Raw genomic sequence first — 15,866 nt, 5'->3', positions numbered from 1 at the left:
GCTGGTGCGCTGCACCCACCAACTCGTCATCTCGCATTAGGTATATCTCCTAATGCTATCCCTCCCCCCTCCCCCCACCCCACAACAGTCCCCAGAGTGTGATGTTCCCCTTCCTGTGTCCATGTGTTCTCATTGTTCAATTCCCACCTATGAGTGAGAATATGCGGTGTTTGGTTTTTTGTTCTTGCGATAGTTTACTGAGAATGATGATTTCCAATTTCATCCATGTCCCTACAAAGGACGTGAACTCATCATTTTTTATGGCTGCATAGTATTCCATGGTGTATATGTGCCACATTTTCTTAATCCAGTCTATCATTGTTGGACATTTGGGTTGGTTCCAAGTCTTTGCTATTGTGAATAATGCCGCAATAAACATACGTGTGCATGTGTCTTTATAGCAGCATGATTTATAGTCCTTTGGGTATATACCCAGTAATGGGATGGCTGGGTCGAATGGAATTTGTAGTTCTAGATCCCTGAGGAATCGCCACACTGACTTCCACAAGGGTTGAACTAGTTTACAGTCCCACCAACAGTGTAAAAGTGTTCCTATTTCTCCACATCCTCTCCAGCACCTGTTGTTTCCTGACTTTTTAATGATTGCCATTCTAACTGGTGTGAGATGGTATCTCATTGTGGTTTTGATTTGCATTTCTCTGATGGCCAGTGATGGTGAGCATTTTTTCATGTGATTTTTGGCTGCATAAATGTCTTCTTTTGAGAAGTGTCTGTTCATGTCCTTCGCCCAATTTTTGATGGGGTTGTTTGTTTTTTTCTTGTAAATTTGTTGGAGTTCATTGTAGACTCTGGATATTAGCCCTTTGTCAGATGAGTAGGTTGCAAAAATTTTCTCCCATTTTGTAGGTTGCCTGTTCACTCTGATGGTAGTTTCTTTTGCTGTGCAGAAGCTCTTGAGTTTAATTAGATCCCATTTGTCAATTTTGGCTTTTGTTGCCATTGCTTTTGGTGTTTTAGACATGAAGTCCTTGCCCATGCCTATGTCCTGAATGGTAATGCCTAGGTTTTCTTCTAGGGTTTTTATGGTTTTAGGTCTAACATTTAAGTCTTTAATCCATCTTGAATTGATTTTTGTATAAGGTGTAAGGAAGGGATCCAGTTTCAGCTTTCTACATATGGCTAGCCAGTTTTCCCAGCACCATTTATTAAATAGGGAATCCTTTCCCCATTTCTTGTTTTTGTCAGGTTTGTCAAAGATCAGATACTTGTAGATATGTGGCATTATTTCTGACGGCTCTGTTCTGTTCCATTGATCTATATCTCTGTTTTGGTACCAGTACCATGCTGTTTTGGTTACTGTAGCCTTGTAGTATAGTTTGAAGTCAGGTAGTGTGATGCCTCCAGCTTTGTTCTTTTGGCTTAGGATTGACTTGGCGATGCGGGCTCTTTTTTGGTTCCATATGAACTTCAGAGTAGTTTGTTCCAATTCTGTGAAGAATGTCATTGGTAGCTTGATGGGGATGGCATTGAATCTGTAAACTACCTTGGGAAGGATGGCCATTTTCATGATATTGATTCTTCCTACCCATGAGCATGGAATGTTCTTCCATTTGTTTGTATCCTCTTTTATTTCCTTGAGCAGTGGTTTGTAGTTCTCCTTGAAGAGGTCTTTCACATCCCTTGTAAGTTGGATTCCTAGGTATTTTATTCTCTTTGAAGCAATTGTGAATGGGAGTTCACTCATGATTTGGCTCTCTGTTTGTCTGTTATTGATGTATAAGAATGCTTGTGATTTTTGCACATTGATTTTGTATCCTGAGACTTTGCTGAAGTTGCTTATCAGCTTAAGGAGATTTTGGGCTGAGACAATGGGGTTTTCTAGATATACTATCATGTCATCTGCAAACAGGGACAATTTGACTTCCTCTTTTCCTAATTGAATACCCTTGATTTCCTTCTCCTGCCTAATTGCCCTGGCCAGAACTTCCAACACTATGTTGAATAGAAGTGGTGAGAGAGGGCATCCCTGTCTTGTGCCAGTTTTCAAAGGGAATGCTTCCAGTTTTTGCCCATTCAGTATGATATTGGCTGTGGGTTTGTCATAAATAGCTCTTATTATTTTGAGATACGTCCCATCAATTCCTAATTTATTGAGAGTTTTTAGCATGAAGGGTTGTTGAATTTTGTCAAAGGCCTTTTCTGCATCTATTGAGATAATCATGTGGTTTTTGTCTTTGGTTCTGTTTATATGCTGGATTACATTTATTGATTTGCGTATATTGAACCAGCCTTGCATCCCAGGGATGAAGCCCACTTGATCATGGTGGATAAGCTTTTTGATGTGCTGCTGGATTCTGTTTGCCAGTATTTTATTGAGGATTTTTGCATCAATGTTCATCAAGGATATTGGTCTAAAATTCTCTTTTTTTGTTGTGTCTCTGCCAGGCTTTGGTATCAGGATGATGCTGGCCTCATAAAATGAGTTAGGGAGGATTCCCTCTTTTTCTATTGATTGGAATAGTTTCAGAAGGAATGGTACCAGCTCCTCCTTGTACCTCTGGTAGAATTCGGCTGTGAACCCATCTGGTCCTGGACTTTTTTTGGTTGGTAAGCTATTGATTATTGCCACAATTTCAGCTCCTGTTATTGGTCTATTCAGAGATTCGACTTCTTCCTGGTTTAGTCTTGGGAGGGTGTATGTGTTGAGGAATTTATCCATTTCTTCCAGATTTTCTAGTTTATTTGCATAGAGGTGTTTGTAATATTCTCTGATGGTAGTTTGTATTTCTGTGGGATTGGTGGTGATATCCCCTTTATCATTTTTTATTGCATCTATTTGATTCTTCTCTCTTTTTTCTTTATTAATCTTGCTAGTGGTCTATCAATTTTGTTGATCCTTTCAAAAAACCAGCTCCTGGATTCATTTATTTTTTGAAGGGTTTTTTGTGTCTCTATTTCCTTCAGTTCTGCTCTGATTTTAGTTATTTCTTGCCTTCTGCTAGCTTTTGAATGTGTTTGCTCTTGCTTTTCTAGTTCTTTTAATTGTGATGTTAGGGTGTCAATTTTGGATCTTTCCTGCTTTCTCTTGTGGGCATTTAGTGCTATAAATTTCCCTCTACACACTGCTTTGAATGCATCCCAGAGATTCTGGTATGTTGTGTCTTGGTTCTCGTTGGTTTCAAAGAACATCTTTATTTCTGCCTTCATTTCGTTATGTACCCAGTAGTCATTCAGGAGCAGGTTGTTCAGTTTCCACGTAGTTGAGCGGTTTTGAGTGAGATTCTTAATCCTGAGTTCTAGCTTGATTGCACTGTGATCTGAGAGACAGTTTGTTACAATTTCTGTTCTTTTACATTTATTGAGGAGAGCTTTACTTCCAAGTATATGGTCAATTTTGGAATAGGTGTGGTGTGGTGCTGAAAAAAATGTATATGCTGTTGATTTGGGGTGGAGAGTTCTGTAGATGTCTATTAGGTCCGCTTGGTGCAGAGCTGAGTTCAATTCCTGGGTATCCTTGTTGACTTTCTGTCTCGTTGATCTGTCTAATGTTGATAGTGGGGTGTTAAAGTCTCCCATTATTAATGTGTGGGAGTCTAAGTCTCTTTGTAGGTCACTCAGGACTTGCTTTATGAATCTGGGTGCTCCTGTATTGGGTGCATATATATTTAGGATAGTTAGCTCTTCTTGTTGAATTAATCCCTTTACCATTATGTAATGGCCTTCTTTGTCTCTTTTGATCTTTGTTGGTTTAAAGTCTGTTTTATCAGAGACTAAGATTGCAACCCCTGCCTTTTTTTGTTTTCCATTTGCTTGGTAGATCTTCCTCCATCCTTCTATTTTGAGCCTATGTGTGTCTCTGCACGTGAGATGGGTTTCCTGAATACAGCACACTGATGGGTCTTGAGTCTTTATCCAGTTTGCCAGTCTGTGTCTTTTAATTGGAGCATTTAGTCCATTTACATTTAAGGTTAATATTGTTATGTGTGAATTTGATCCTGTCATTATGATGTTAGCTGGATATTTTGCTCGTTAGTTGATGCAGTCTCTTCCTAGTCTCGATGTTCTTTACATTTCGGTATGATTTTGCAGTGGCTGGTACTGGTTGTGCCTTTCCATGTTTAGCGCTTCCTTCAGGAGCTCTTTTAGGGCAGGCCTGGTGGTGACAAAATCTCTCAGCATTTGCTTGTCTGTAAAGTATTTTATTTCTCCTTCACTTATGAAGCTTAGTTTGGCAGGATATGAAATTCTGGGTTGAAAATTCTTTTCTTTAAGAATGTTGAATATTGGCCCCCACTCTCTTCTGGCTTGTAGGGTTTCTGCCGAGAGATCCGCTGTTAGTCTGATGGGCTTCCCTTTGATGGTAACCCGACCTTTCTCTCTGGCTGCCCTTAACATTTTTTCCTTCATTTCAACTTTGGTGAATCTGACAATTATGTGTCTTGGAGTTGCTCTTCTCGAGGAGTATCTTTGTGGCGTTCTCTGTATTTCCTGAATCTGAATGTTGGCCTGCCTTGCTAGATTGGGGAAGTTCTCCTGGATAATATCCTGCAGAGTGTTTTCCAACTTGTTTCCATTCTCCCCGTCACTTTCAGGTACACCAATCAGACGTAGATTTGGTCTTTTCACATAGTCCCACATTTCTTGGAGGCTTTGCTCGTTTCTTTTTATTCTTTTTTCTCTAAACTTCCCTTCTCGCTTCATTTCATTCATTTCATCTTCCAGGGCTGATACCCTTTCTTCCATTTGATCGCATCGGCTCCTGAGGCTTCTGCATTCTTCACGTAGTTCTCGAGCCTTGGTTTTCAGCTCCATCAGCTCCTTTAAGCACTTCTCTGTATTGGTTATTCTAGTTATACATTCTTCTAAATTTTTTTCAAAGTTTTCAACTTCTTTGCCTTTGGTTTGAATATCCTCCCGTAGCTCGGAGTAATTTGATCGTCTGAAGCCTTCTTCTCTCAGCTCGTCAAAGTCATTCTCCGTCCAGCTTTGTTCCGTTGCTGGTGAGGAACTGCGTTCCTTTGGAGGAGGAGAGGTACTCTGGATTTTAGAGTTTCCAGTTTTTCTGCTCTGTTTTTTCCCCATCTTTGTGGTTTTATCTACTTTTGGTCTTTGATGATGGTGATGTACAGATGGGTTTTTGGTGTGGATGTCCTTTCTGTTAGTTTTCCTTCTAACAGACAGAACCCTCAGCTGCAGGTCTGTTGGAGTAGCTGGCCGGCCGTGTGAGGTGTCAGTCTGCCCCTGCTGGGGGGCGCCTCCCAGTTAGGCTGCTCGGGGGTCAGGGGTCAGGGACCCACTTGAGGAGGCAGTCAGCCCGTTCTCAGATCTCCAGCTGCGTGCTGGGAGAACCACTGCTCTCCTCACAGCTGTCACACAGGGACATTTAAGTCTGCAGAGGTTACTGCTGTCTTTTTGTTTGTCTGTGTCCTGCCCCCAGAGGTGGAGCCTACAGAGGCAGGCAGGCCTCCTTGAGCTGTGGTGGGCTCCACCCAGTTCAAGCTTCCAGGCTGCTTTGTTTACCTAAGCGAGCCTGGGCAATGGCGGGCGCCCCTCCCCCAGCCTTGCTGCCGAGTTGCTGTTTGATCTCAGACTGCTGTGCTAGCAATCAGCGAGACTCCTAGGACCCTCTGAGCCAGGTGCGGGCTATACTCTCCTGGGGCACCGTTTCCTAAGCCCGTCGGAAAAGCACAGTATTCGGGTGGGAGTGGCCCGATTTTCCAGGTGCCGTCCGTCACCCCTAGAAGGGGAACTCCCTGACCCCTTGCGCTTCCCGAGTGAGGCAATGCCTCGCCCCTGCTTCGGCTGGCTCACGGTGAACTCACCCACTGACCTGCGCCCACTGTCTGCCACTCCCTAGTGAGATGAACACAGTACCTCAGATGGAAATGCAGAAATCACCCGTCTTCTGCGTCGCTCGCGCTGGGAGCTGTAGACCGGAGCTGTTCCTATTCGGCCATCTTGGCTCCTCCCCCAACTAGCTATTTCTCAAGTAGTTTGGTCCCATAACTTGTCACAGAGAGTATTTGCTTCCTAACCCCATATTCATTCTCCCTTTTACTCTGTGGTAATAGAACCTCTGATTCTTATCTGGACTCATGGCCACCCGAAAAAAATTATCTTACATACTTTGTGGTTTGATAGAACTATGATGTATTTCTTATACTTATGATATAGTTCTGTCCAAAAGAGAAATGAGTGCAAATGTTCTATTGTGGTTTCTAGAAAACCTTAATTGATAGATGCTGCATGCCTTCTGCCCCTTTTTCTTCAACTATTTTTCCATCTTGCTGTCGGAATTTTGATGGGATAGCAGGAGCTCTGGTTCTCATATTGAACTGTGGCAAGAAGGGCTTCCCCAGGCATGGCAGAGCAATGGGAGGAGCCTGGGCCACCATACCAGCCTTTGACTGCTAGACTCTGTACTTCATTTAGTTGACAAATGTATTAGTCCATTCTCACAGTGCTGTAAGGACATACCCAAGACTGGGTAATTTATAAAGGAAAGAGGTTTAATTGACTCACAGTTCTGCAGAGCTGTGGAAGCCTCAGGAAACTTACAGTCATGGTGGAAGGGGATGTAGACATGTTCTTCTTCACAAGGTGGCAGGAGAGAGAAGAATGAGAGCTGAGTGAAGGGGGAAGCCCCTTATAAAACCATCAACTCTCCTTTGGGAGGCTAAGGTGGGCGGATCATGAGGTCAGGAGATCGAGACCATCCTGGCTAACACAGTGAAACCCCATCTCTACTAAAAATACAGAAAAATTAGCCGAGTGTGGTGGCACATGCCTGTAGTCCCAGCTATTCAGGAGGGTGAGGCAGGAGACTTACTTGAACCTGGGAGGCGGAGGTTGCAGTGAGCTGAGATTGTGCCACTACACTCCAGCCTGGGCGACAGAGCGAGACTCCATCTCAAAACAAACAAAAAACCATCAAATCTTGTCAGAACTTACTATCATGAGAATAGCATGGGGAGACCGCCCCCCATGATTCAGTTATCTCCCGCTGGGTCCCTCTCATGACTCATGGGGATTATGGGAACTGCAATTCAAGATGAGATTTGGGTGGGGACAGAGCCAAACCATATCAACAGAGATAGAATCTTTTATCTTGTTTGGGCCGTGATATACAGGTACAGGTCTTTGTTACATGCAGCCAGACCTTATCCTGACACACTATACTACAGATCAGTTCTAAGATCTTATGACTTTATTGCCCATCCAAAGACTGATCTTTGTATTCCCTTATTTATTCAGCCTTGTCAAGTCATCTACTCTCATCTTGGAGTTCTGTGCCAGGGTTTGATGCTGGCCTTGTTCTGAAGATGATCTGAGAATTTTTACTAGGTCATATACAGTGGTACAGGGTTAACAGAATAGTCACCAACTGTTTTGGGGAAAACAGCTAGGTTCTAAATTCCAGAATGTCATCATCCTTTTCTCATAAAGCCTAGAATCCCTTTAAGGTACCTTAGTGTATTTGACATTTCCTTCAACATAATCCATGCAGATGGGGAAGCAGCTTTTTAATGGCATTGGGAAGACAGGCACATCCTATTATGTAGTGCTCAGTGTGGATGTTCGATGCTCAGGGGCTTTTTGGGCCCTACACTTGGTGAGAAAGCTAATTAGAAGTCACTGTTGAGCAGGAGGAGAGATTTTTATTATTATCCTCTTGTTGATTTAGCTCAGCCTAACTTTTAAAATAATCACCGTAGTGGCTTGCATAGTCTTCCTCACAAAGAAAAAGTGTTAGATGTCGCTTGTTTTAGGGTAAATACTGAGGTGAAGGACTTCCCATCTGCATCTACAAAGGCTGAATCATGGAAGCTAGAAATTGGAAGTGGTGAAGAATTTTTATGTCCTGTAGGCTGAGCTGTGGATTTTCCCTGGATTGATCTGTGTCAGCGTGGAGACTTGGGATCCACCTTGACCCTCCAAATACGTCATCTTTCATAGTAGATGAGATTAGAGAAGTTCAGAGAAATGAAAGAGGACATTTTATTTTTGGTAGCAGCTATTGTGGTGACTGTTGGACATTCTCTCCTCCTCTGTGAAGATTGGGGTCTTCTCAGCCTTTGTCGGCCTATAAAGTTCATTTGTGATTTTTCAGTAACTTGGTGTCCTGGTTGAGGACATGTTCTGCAGGGGCTGTGGGATAAATAAAGGAAGATGATCATGATGAAGAGGAGCCAGGAAAATGGAGCTTAAAATGAAGTACTTACTCAGAATTGGTGACACATTCCTCTGCTTTCTAGAGTTGGTTTCCGAAAGGAGACACCACAAAGATCCAGGTCAATTATATGATTTAAAAGATCCAAATAGCCAGGATGAATGAGTTATGGGAATTACTACTATCAAATGATCAGATTTGGGTGGTAGGCTTGGGAAGATTTTCCATCTTTCACATTCACTCTTCATATATGCCTGATCTGTATTGTTCATTCTGAAAGTCTTTGCAGGTTTCCTTCTGCCTGAGTAAAGATTGTTCCTTATAATCTCTGAATTCTCACTGGATAGCTTTGTTAAGTACTTTTGCTTGACTGAAAGCTCTTTTTTTGTTGATGGGGCTGAAAGGGTAAGCTTAAAATTGGCAGCCGTATTATCTATGACTAGATGGTAAGCTTTTTGAAAGCATATTAGTACTGAGGAATTCTAGCAAGTTTAGTGTCCACTTTGCCACTGACCATAAGACATGTGTTAGGCCAGTTTGGGAAGTTAGGCAGAGTGAAAATCCTGGATATTACAAACACAGTGATGGAATTGGTATGTCACCTTTATTTCACTAATACTATCATTATTAGAATGCTTAGAGTTCTGTAAGACAGACTATTTTTAAAAGTACTATAGGCATAATTTTAGGAAATTCCTGAGGTGATTTCCTAAAAAGAGGAATTCTTTGTTTCTTAGTGTGGACTTCCATATCTTCAAACATGTTAACAAATCAAATATTAGTATGTCAAGTATCGTAAAATATTTCCTGAGCGTTTGCTTTTGTTCTGGGGAACTCAAGACAGCCAAGAGGCCTAGCAGAAACAGTGGAAAAAAGAGCTTTATTACTTAATAATTTATTATTATAAATGCTCTCTGAGCATGGTGGCATGCATGCACCTGTATTTCTAGCTACTTGGGAGGGGAGGCTGAGGTGGGAGGATCCCTTGAGCCCAGGAGTTTGAGAAAAATCGATGCCAGGTTGTCTTTTGGAGAAGCAAAGTTAAAAAATAAAATAACAAATGCTATGAGCCAAGAGTCTAGGTGTCTAGCCATTAAATGGCTGTGTGGTCTTGGTTAGAACATTGAACTTTCTAGAGCTAAGGTTCTTCATAGCTTTATAAAGTGAGGGTTAGAATGATGTCTGCAGTTCCAACTTTTGAAGTCTCTGAATATTTTGTCTCAAATACATTCTGAGAAGGTCCCTGCCCTCAAGAAGATTGAGGTTTTTCTCTAGATTTTCTTCTATTTTGTTTAGTTCCAAAAGGAAAAATCCTTGTTGTTTACAAAGGATGATTCAACTGGAAAATGTATTGTGTCGAAAGGAAAAGTTTCCTTCAATTCCACATCCTGAGAGACAATCATTTTAAAAATAGGTATTAATTATTTTGACTAATTTCTATGCATAAATTAGTATTTTTTGTGATATATATACTTATATATCTTTATATATGTATCATTCATACTATACTGAAGCTTGCTTTTCTCATGTAGCAGTTGAGATAATGGGTATCTTTCTGTGTCAGTACATACAGACCTACCAAATGGAGTGCCACTGATTGAATATTGTGGTTCACCAAAACACATTTTGCCCAAAAGATCAGTATTTGGCTGAAGTTAAAGCTAAATATCATTGTTGTAAAATGGACTACTGTGATACAAGAAAAAAACTGAAATTAAAGACTATATTAAAATTTTGGTAGCCAGATTTAGACAAATGGGAGTACTGATTTCTGACCACTGTCAGCTATTTGGTTATTTCTGTAGTCACCATACACTACACTACACCTTTGCAATACTAAAGTTGCTCGCTTTTAATTTGAGGTGTCTAGAGGAAAAAGATGTTGTTTGGCTAGCTCTGCCAGAATAGAGTACTGACGATGGTAATGTTGTTCCTCAGCAACTACGCATGTTGTTGTCTCAAATAGTAACTGACTAGGTAAGGACTTGATCTCCTTATCAACCCCTACCCTTGGAGATTTGTTTGATGGTCATTAGTTTCATGAAGCAGTCCTAGAAATTGAAGCATTGTGTACTGCTTGAAACATTCTTTTTGAATATTTTCAGAAGCATATGTAAGATTGCTGCTATATCTTATATTTATTTCAAATTTTCTTCTTCTTTTTTTTTTTTTTGTTTGAGACAGGGTCTTGGGTCTTGTTCTGTCACCCAGGCTGGAGTGCAAGGGCGTGATCTCGGCTCCACTGCAGCCTCAAACTCCTGGGCTCAAGCGATCTCCCACCTCAGCCTCCTGAGTAGCTGAGACTATAGGCGCGGGCCACCGTGCCTGGGTAATTTTTTTTGTTTTGTTTTTAAATAGAGATGAATTCTCATTTTGTTGCCCAGGCTTGTCTTGAATTCCTGGCCTCAATTGATCCTCCCACCTCAGCCTTCCAAAGTGCTGAGATTACAGGCATAAGCCACTATACACCCAGCCTTATTTCTTTTTTTTTTTTTTTTTAACATTTTTGCTTCTTCACACAATTATTTGATTTAAAAATCTCTTATTAATTTTGGCTCTAGAAATGTGGCAATAGAGCAATGTAGTTGACTTTCAAAATATAACAAAATTGTCTCAATATCTCCTGTGTCTCAGCTTTGATTGCATGCATACCAACTTCAGCATTGTTGCTGGAATAGGATGAGATGAGGCTTTTTATCATGTAAGGAAAATGTGAACTCTTCATGTACATCAGTTTTGCTACCCCCTTCCCCCTTTTAAACAGATTCCAGTAAATGCCTTCATAATAAGCAGTCATTGGATTTTGTAGGCCTAATATTTTGGTATTCTTATCTATAAAGTAGTAGAATATTATGGGATTTTTATTGTTTTTTTAAGCAGGCTGTGTAATAGGCACTAGCTGCTTTTCCATCTTGTTTAAGGATATTATATAAGTACACAACAAGGCCGTTCTACAATCTTCTATAAGTCATACAATTAGTCTTTACTTGAAGAAGAGGGAAGACAGTGGTATACTCCCTTTGAGCTTCCTAGTTCTATTCCTTTCACTATGCCCCAATTAATTCAGGACACACAGCTGTTGAATCCTATGACTCCTAAGACACACTTCTCCATGTTTGTTCCCTTGTCAACTACAGTTGGCTGTCACTGTTCTTTTTCAGTTTTCTTCTTTACCTCTTAGTCAGATTCACCATGTCTTTAGTATGTGAGAGACCAGGAACTCTTCTGGCAAATAAATAAAGCTGGAGTGGAATGGCATGTGCTGTGAATACCCCCATGCTATCTTACTTAAAGTAGGTTTCTAATTGTCCATGCATGTCCAAATGTCTGGTATGTAAGATATAAAAGTAGCACATTTGGTAAATCACCATACTTTGTGTGTATGTAACAACATAACGCAGAAGAATTTTGGTAATATGTTTTCCAGAAAGACTTTTAGTTCTAGGATTCATAGTTTCAGGTTCGTACACTTTCATCTTCAATGCGAGAATCAGAGTGGTTGGTATTCTATAGTAGTCATTTTACCAAGTTTATTACTTAAAATTAGCCAGGAAGATCAGTTGAGCCTCAGAGGTCATGGCTGCAGTAAGCTATGATTGTGCCACTGCACTCCAGTTTGGGTGACAGAGTGAGACCTTATCTAAAACATAATAATAAAAATTAGCCTCTAGGCCACATGCAGTGTCTCATACTTGTAATCCTAGCTCTTTGGGAGGTTGAGGTGGTGGATTGTTTGAGGCTAGGAGTTTGAGACCAGTCTGGGCAATATAGCAATACCCTATCTCTACAAAAAATAATTTTGCTGGGCATGGTGGGCATATGATTTATATGGCTGCTACATTTTAGAATTAATTTTTTCATGGTCTTATTATACAGTCCTTTTTAAAAATTAGTGTTACATTGATATTTATAAAGTAAGTACATACACCTGTCAAAATATGTTTGACATTCTGACCAGGTGATTTTTGGAGTGACAGTAGAGGTCGATAACCTCTTCTCAAAGAGAAAGTTTAAGTCTGTTATGGTATGCACATATACACATATATATCCACAAATACAAGGTCTTACTAATTATATTATTCAGAGCCTTTATGTAATAATTTTTTTTTGTTTTTTTGAGATGGGGTGTCACTCTGTCACCCAGGCTGGAGTGCAGTGGCATGATCCTGGCTCACTGCAACCTCCGCCTCCCGGGTTCAAGCGATTCTCCTGCCTCAGCCTCCCAAGTAGCTGGGATTATAGGCACGCGCCATCATGCCCAGCTAATTTTTGTATTTTTAGTAGAGATGCGGTTTCACTATGTTGTCCAGGCTGGTCTTGTACTCGTGACCTCAAGTAATCCACCTGCCTCGGCCTCCCAAAGTGCTGGGATTATAGGTGTGAGCCACTGTGCCTGGCCTATATGTCATAACTTTTTGAGGGATCAAATTTATTTACCAATGACTAAGAGTAGTGATTTTATCCTGTTTTCTTGGTCCTTTTGCCTTGCATTTAATCTTACCAAATGTTAACATTGTCATCTGTGTGTTTTGTAGTTTTGGAAATGGAGTTGCAGGTATGTTCCAGTTTTATCCTTGCCTCTCCCTTTGAGTTTGAGCACTTCAGAAATGGCACTTTTGCTCTAGCAGGGAAATTTAGAGAACTGAGAGTTTCCTTTGGCTTTTGCATAAATTTTTTTTTTTTCCTATTCCTAGGGGACTCCTTCTCACAGTTCCGGTTTGCTGAGGAGAAAGAATGGGATAGTGAAGCTTCTTGTCCAAAACAGGTAAGATAAGAGTTGTCTTAAGCGTGGACTGGCTCTTCTTCAAGGCTGAAGGCTAACACCTTTTACGTTCTTGAGATAGAGTCTTCATGTAGAAAAGAGTAGTAATTCTTATACAGTGTACTCTCAGCTAAACTTTTCAGAAAATTTTCAGGGGGCTGAAATTCCACAGGTCCTTGAAGCTAGAGTTCACCTTTCTACCTGGCCATCTGTGTGAATTATACAGCCCACATGGACTGGGTCTCGAGGTAGAAACTTGGTAGCCGTGATTTTGACAGAGTGGATTACTTTGCCATTTGGTCTTCCTTCTTTGCCACTCTTTGACAATTCCGTTTAGAGTTGAAAATTAGTTTTCTGTCTCTCACTGTTTTTGGTGTTAGGTTGAGAAAACCCTTAACCTTGCAGCTTTAAATAACACTTCTCCTACAATTAGGAGAATAGAAGTATAAAATAAGGGCAAATATTATAGAAGACTTTCAGCAAGTCTCTAAACCCCAAATGCCTTATTTTCTTTGTGTGTATGTAATATTTTCTTCCCAAGGAGTTCTGATTATTTTCCAAGCAGGCTTCCTCTAATTCTTTTCATATAAGAGATGACAGATATTCTCCCCCTTTTAGGATGCACATAGGGACATAGTGGTGACTTGTGATATGCTCCCCAACTCCAGGCCTAGAGCATACTGTCTGATAAACTGATTACCATCTGCCCCCAGCTTCAGAGAGGTGGCTGAAGCTGCAGACCCGAAGCCCATAGGCACTGTCCTCCCTGTTCTGCTCCCACATCAGCATATGTGCTGTGGGTGGCTCGTTTGATCTCTGGGCCAGTTTTAGGCTCACTTGTTTGGGATGGCCTTCAACTCATACAGATTACGAGGAGGGAAGTCTCTTAGAAAATGACTGCCTGGCACTTTCCAAAAAGCATGTTATATATGCCATAGAAAAAGGTGAGAATTACAAACATTTGTCTTTCCTTAGGTCTGGGCCTAGGACTGAGGTACTGTTTAGAATTCTAGGACACATCAAAGATAGATTGTTGAGGAATATGGTAGAAGCCGAACAATTTACATTTCATCTCCTCTTGAACCACACTGATTACCAAAGAATATTTCAAGTAGCTTCAGAGTTTCAAATAATTCTAAGCTTGGTCATTCATCAAAACAGAGCACTTGTTGACTAAATGTTTTTATTAAATGGAGCTTATTCAAAGTTGAATGAGACAGACCATGCCTGTTCATTGCTCTAAGCCCCTTATCTGGGCACACTCGCTGACCTGTAGTATGGTAGATGCTCAGTAGATATTTACCTAATACATGCAAAAGAATACAACCTAAAATAAGGGGTGTGATAAATGAATTAACAATACTGAGAGAGAGGGCTACTTTGCACTGGAAGTGATTAGAATTGGTACCATGGGGAAAAGATCATTTGAACGGGTCTTGGTGGACAAGTGTGACTCTGATAGGTCCTGTCTGAGGAAACAACATGAAAATGGTAAGACCAGGAAAACGAGGTTATGCTCAGAGAAGGGTGTGGCCAGAGTGTAGTATTCCCAGAGGAGGAGGCCTCAGGGGCAGGTGTGGGCTAGTTAGTACCAGCAGTTTCAGACCTGAGTGTGAATTCTAGATCTGAGACTTGGGCAAACTTTTTCCTTCTCTATTGCTTCACCTGTAAAATGGAGGTAATAACAAAATATAACTCAGAGTTATAAGAAGGACTAAATTAGATAATAAATAAAAAGCCCTTGAGTGCAGTTCCTGATGCATACGAAACACTCAAAATGAGCTCTTTTATTACTAATATTATTTGTTAACAAAGTTTTGTTTAGCAAGAACATGGAAATGGTTAGATCTAACTTCAGCAGTATTGGGAAGGATGGGGAGGGATTGAACGGATGAGATGAGAGGTTAGAGGCAGGGAAACCGATTAGGAGGATGTGATGTTGGACGAATGGGAAAGAACGACAGCCCGAGAGGGTGCAGGCAGTGAGCGTGGGACAGGGGTTACTCATAGACAAGACTTGAGTGGAGGATGGGGTCAACTGTGCTCACTGGCCAGATGTGAGACACAAGGACAAGAAAGATTTGCAATGGCACTATGCTTTCTAGCTTGAGTAACTAGGTGAGTGGTGATGCCATGAATGGAAAAAAATAAGAGCAGAAAGAAGTTAAGTTTGATTTTGAACAGTTCGAGTTGGAGGTGTTGGTAAGACATGTCTGAAACTGAATTCATTTCACCATCAAAACGATTTCCTGTCTGACTTAACTCCTCACTAAATTTTCTTCCTTGTTGATTTAAGAGAAAAAACTGGATATATATAATATATAATACGTATTATATATAATTATATGTAATATATATTATATATTATATATATGTACACACACACATATATGTAATTTGTTATTGTTCCTGATACCATCCCGTGTCCTCAGTGTGACCAGTGACGCAAGACAATAGAGAGGGGCCGGGCGCAGTGGCTCACGCCTATAATCCCAGCACTTTGGGAGGCCGAGGTGGGCGGATTACCTGAGGTCAGGAGTTCGAGACCAGCCTGGCCAACATGGTGAAACCCTGCCTCTACTGAAAATACGAAAATTAGCTGGGCGTGGTGGTGCACATCTGTAATCCCAGCTACTTGGGAGGCTGAGGCAGGAGAATTGCTTGAACCAAGAAGGCGGAGGTTGCAGTGAGCCGAGATTGTGCCATTGCACTCCAGCCTGGGCAACAGAGAGACTCCATCTCAATAAAAAAAAAAAAAAAAAAAAAAAAAGGAAAAGTAGAAATATGTTTCGTCTTTGCAGTTAAAGGGAGTGGGAGTTTGATAGGGAAACATGTCCAAAATCCTCAAGGGAATCCTGGCAGGAGAGGGACCGGGCGTCACGGCTTGGACTTGGCGTTTGTTGCTCTGTAGCTGATACACAGGGTGAAGGGACACAGGCCGGCGGTCAGGGTGCTCTGATCTAGCTGTGTTGG

General features: G+C 41.1%; 1 protein-coding gene across 1 annotated transcript in view; it reads left to right on the top strand.

Annotated features, from left to right (window-relative positions):
* The window catches only part of AVEN (apoptosis and caspase activation inhibitor), a 174,718-nt gene that overhangs the window by 152,173 nt on the left and 6,679 nt on the right, over window positions 1–15,866 (top strand). Inside the window, exon 3 of the mRNA XM_054450485.2 lies at window positions 12,826–12,896. Within this exon, the coding sequence (XP_054306460.1) occupies window positions 12,826–12,896 (71 nt within the window). The remainder of the gene's footprint in view (window positions 1–12,825; window positions 12,897–15,866) is intronic.

The sequence above is a fragment of the Pongo pygmaeus genome, chromosome 16, assembly GCF_028885625.2.
Source record: "Pongo pygmaeus isolate AG05252 chromosome 16, NHGRI_mPonPyg2-v2.0_pri, whole genome shotgun sequence".
NCBI classification, from domain to species: Eukaryota; Metazoa; Chordata; class Mammalia; order Primates; family Hominidae; genus Pongo; species Pongo pygmaeus.
This window is presented reverse-complemented; position numbering and strand designations above follow the sequence as displayed.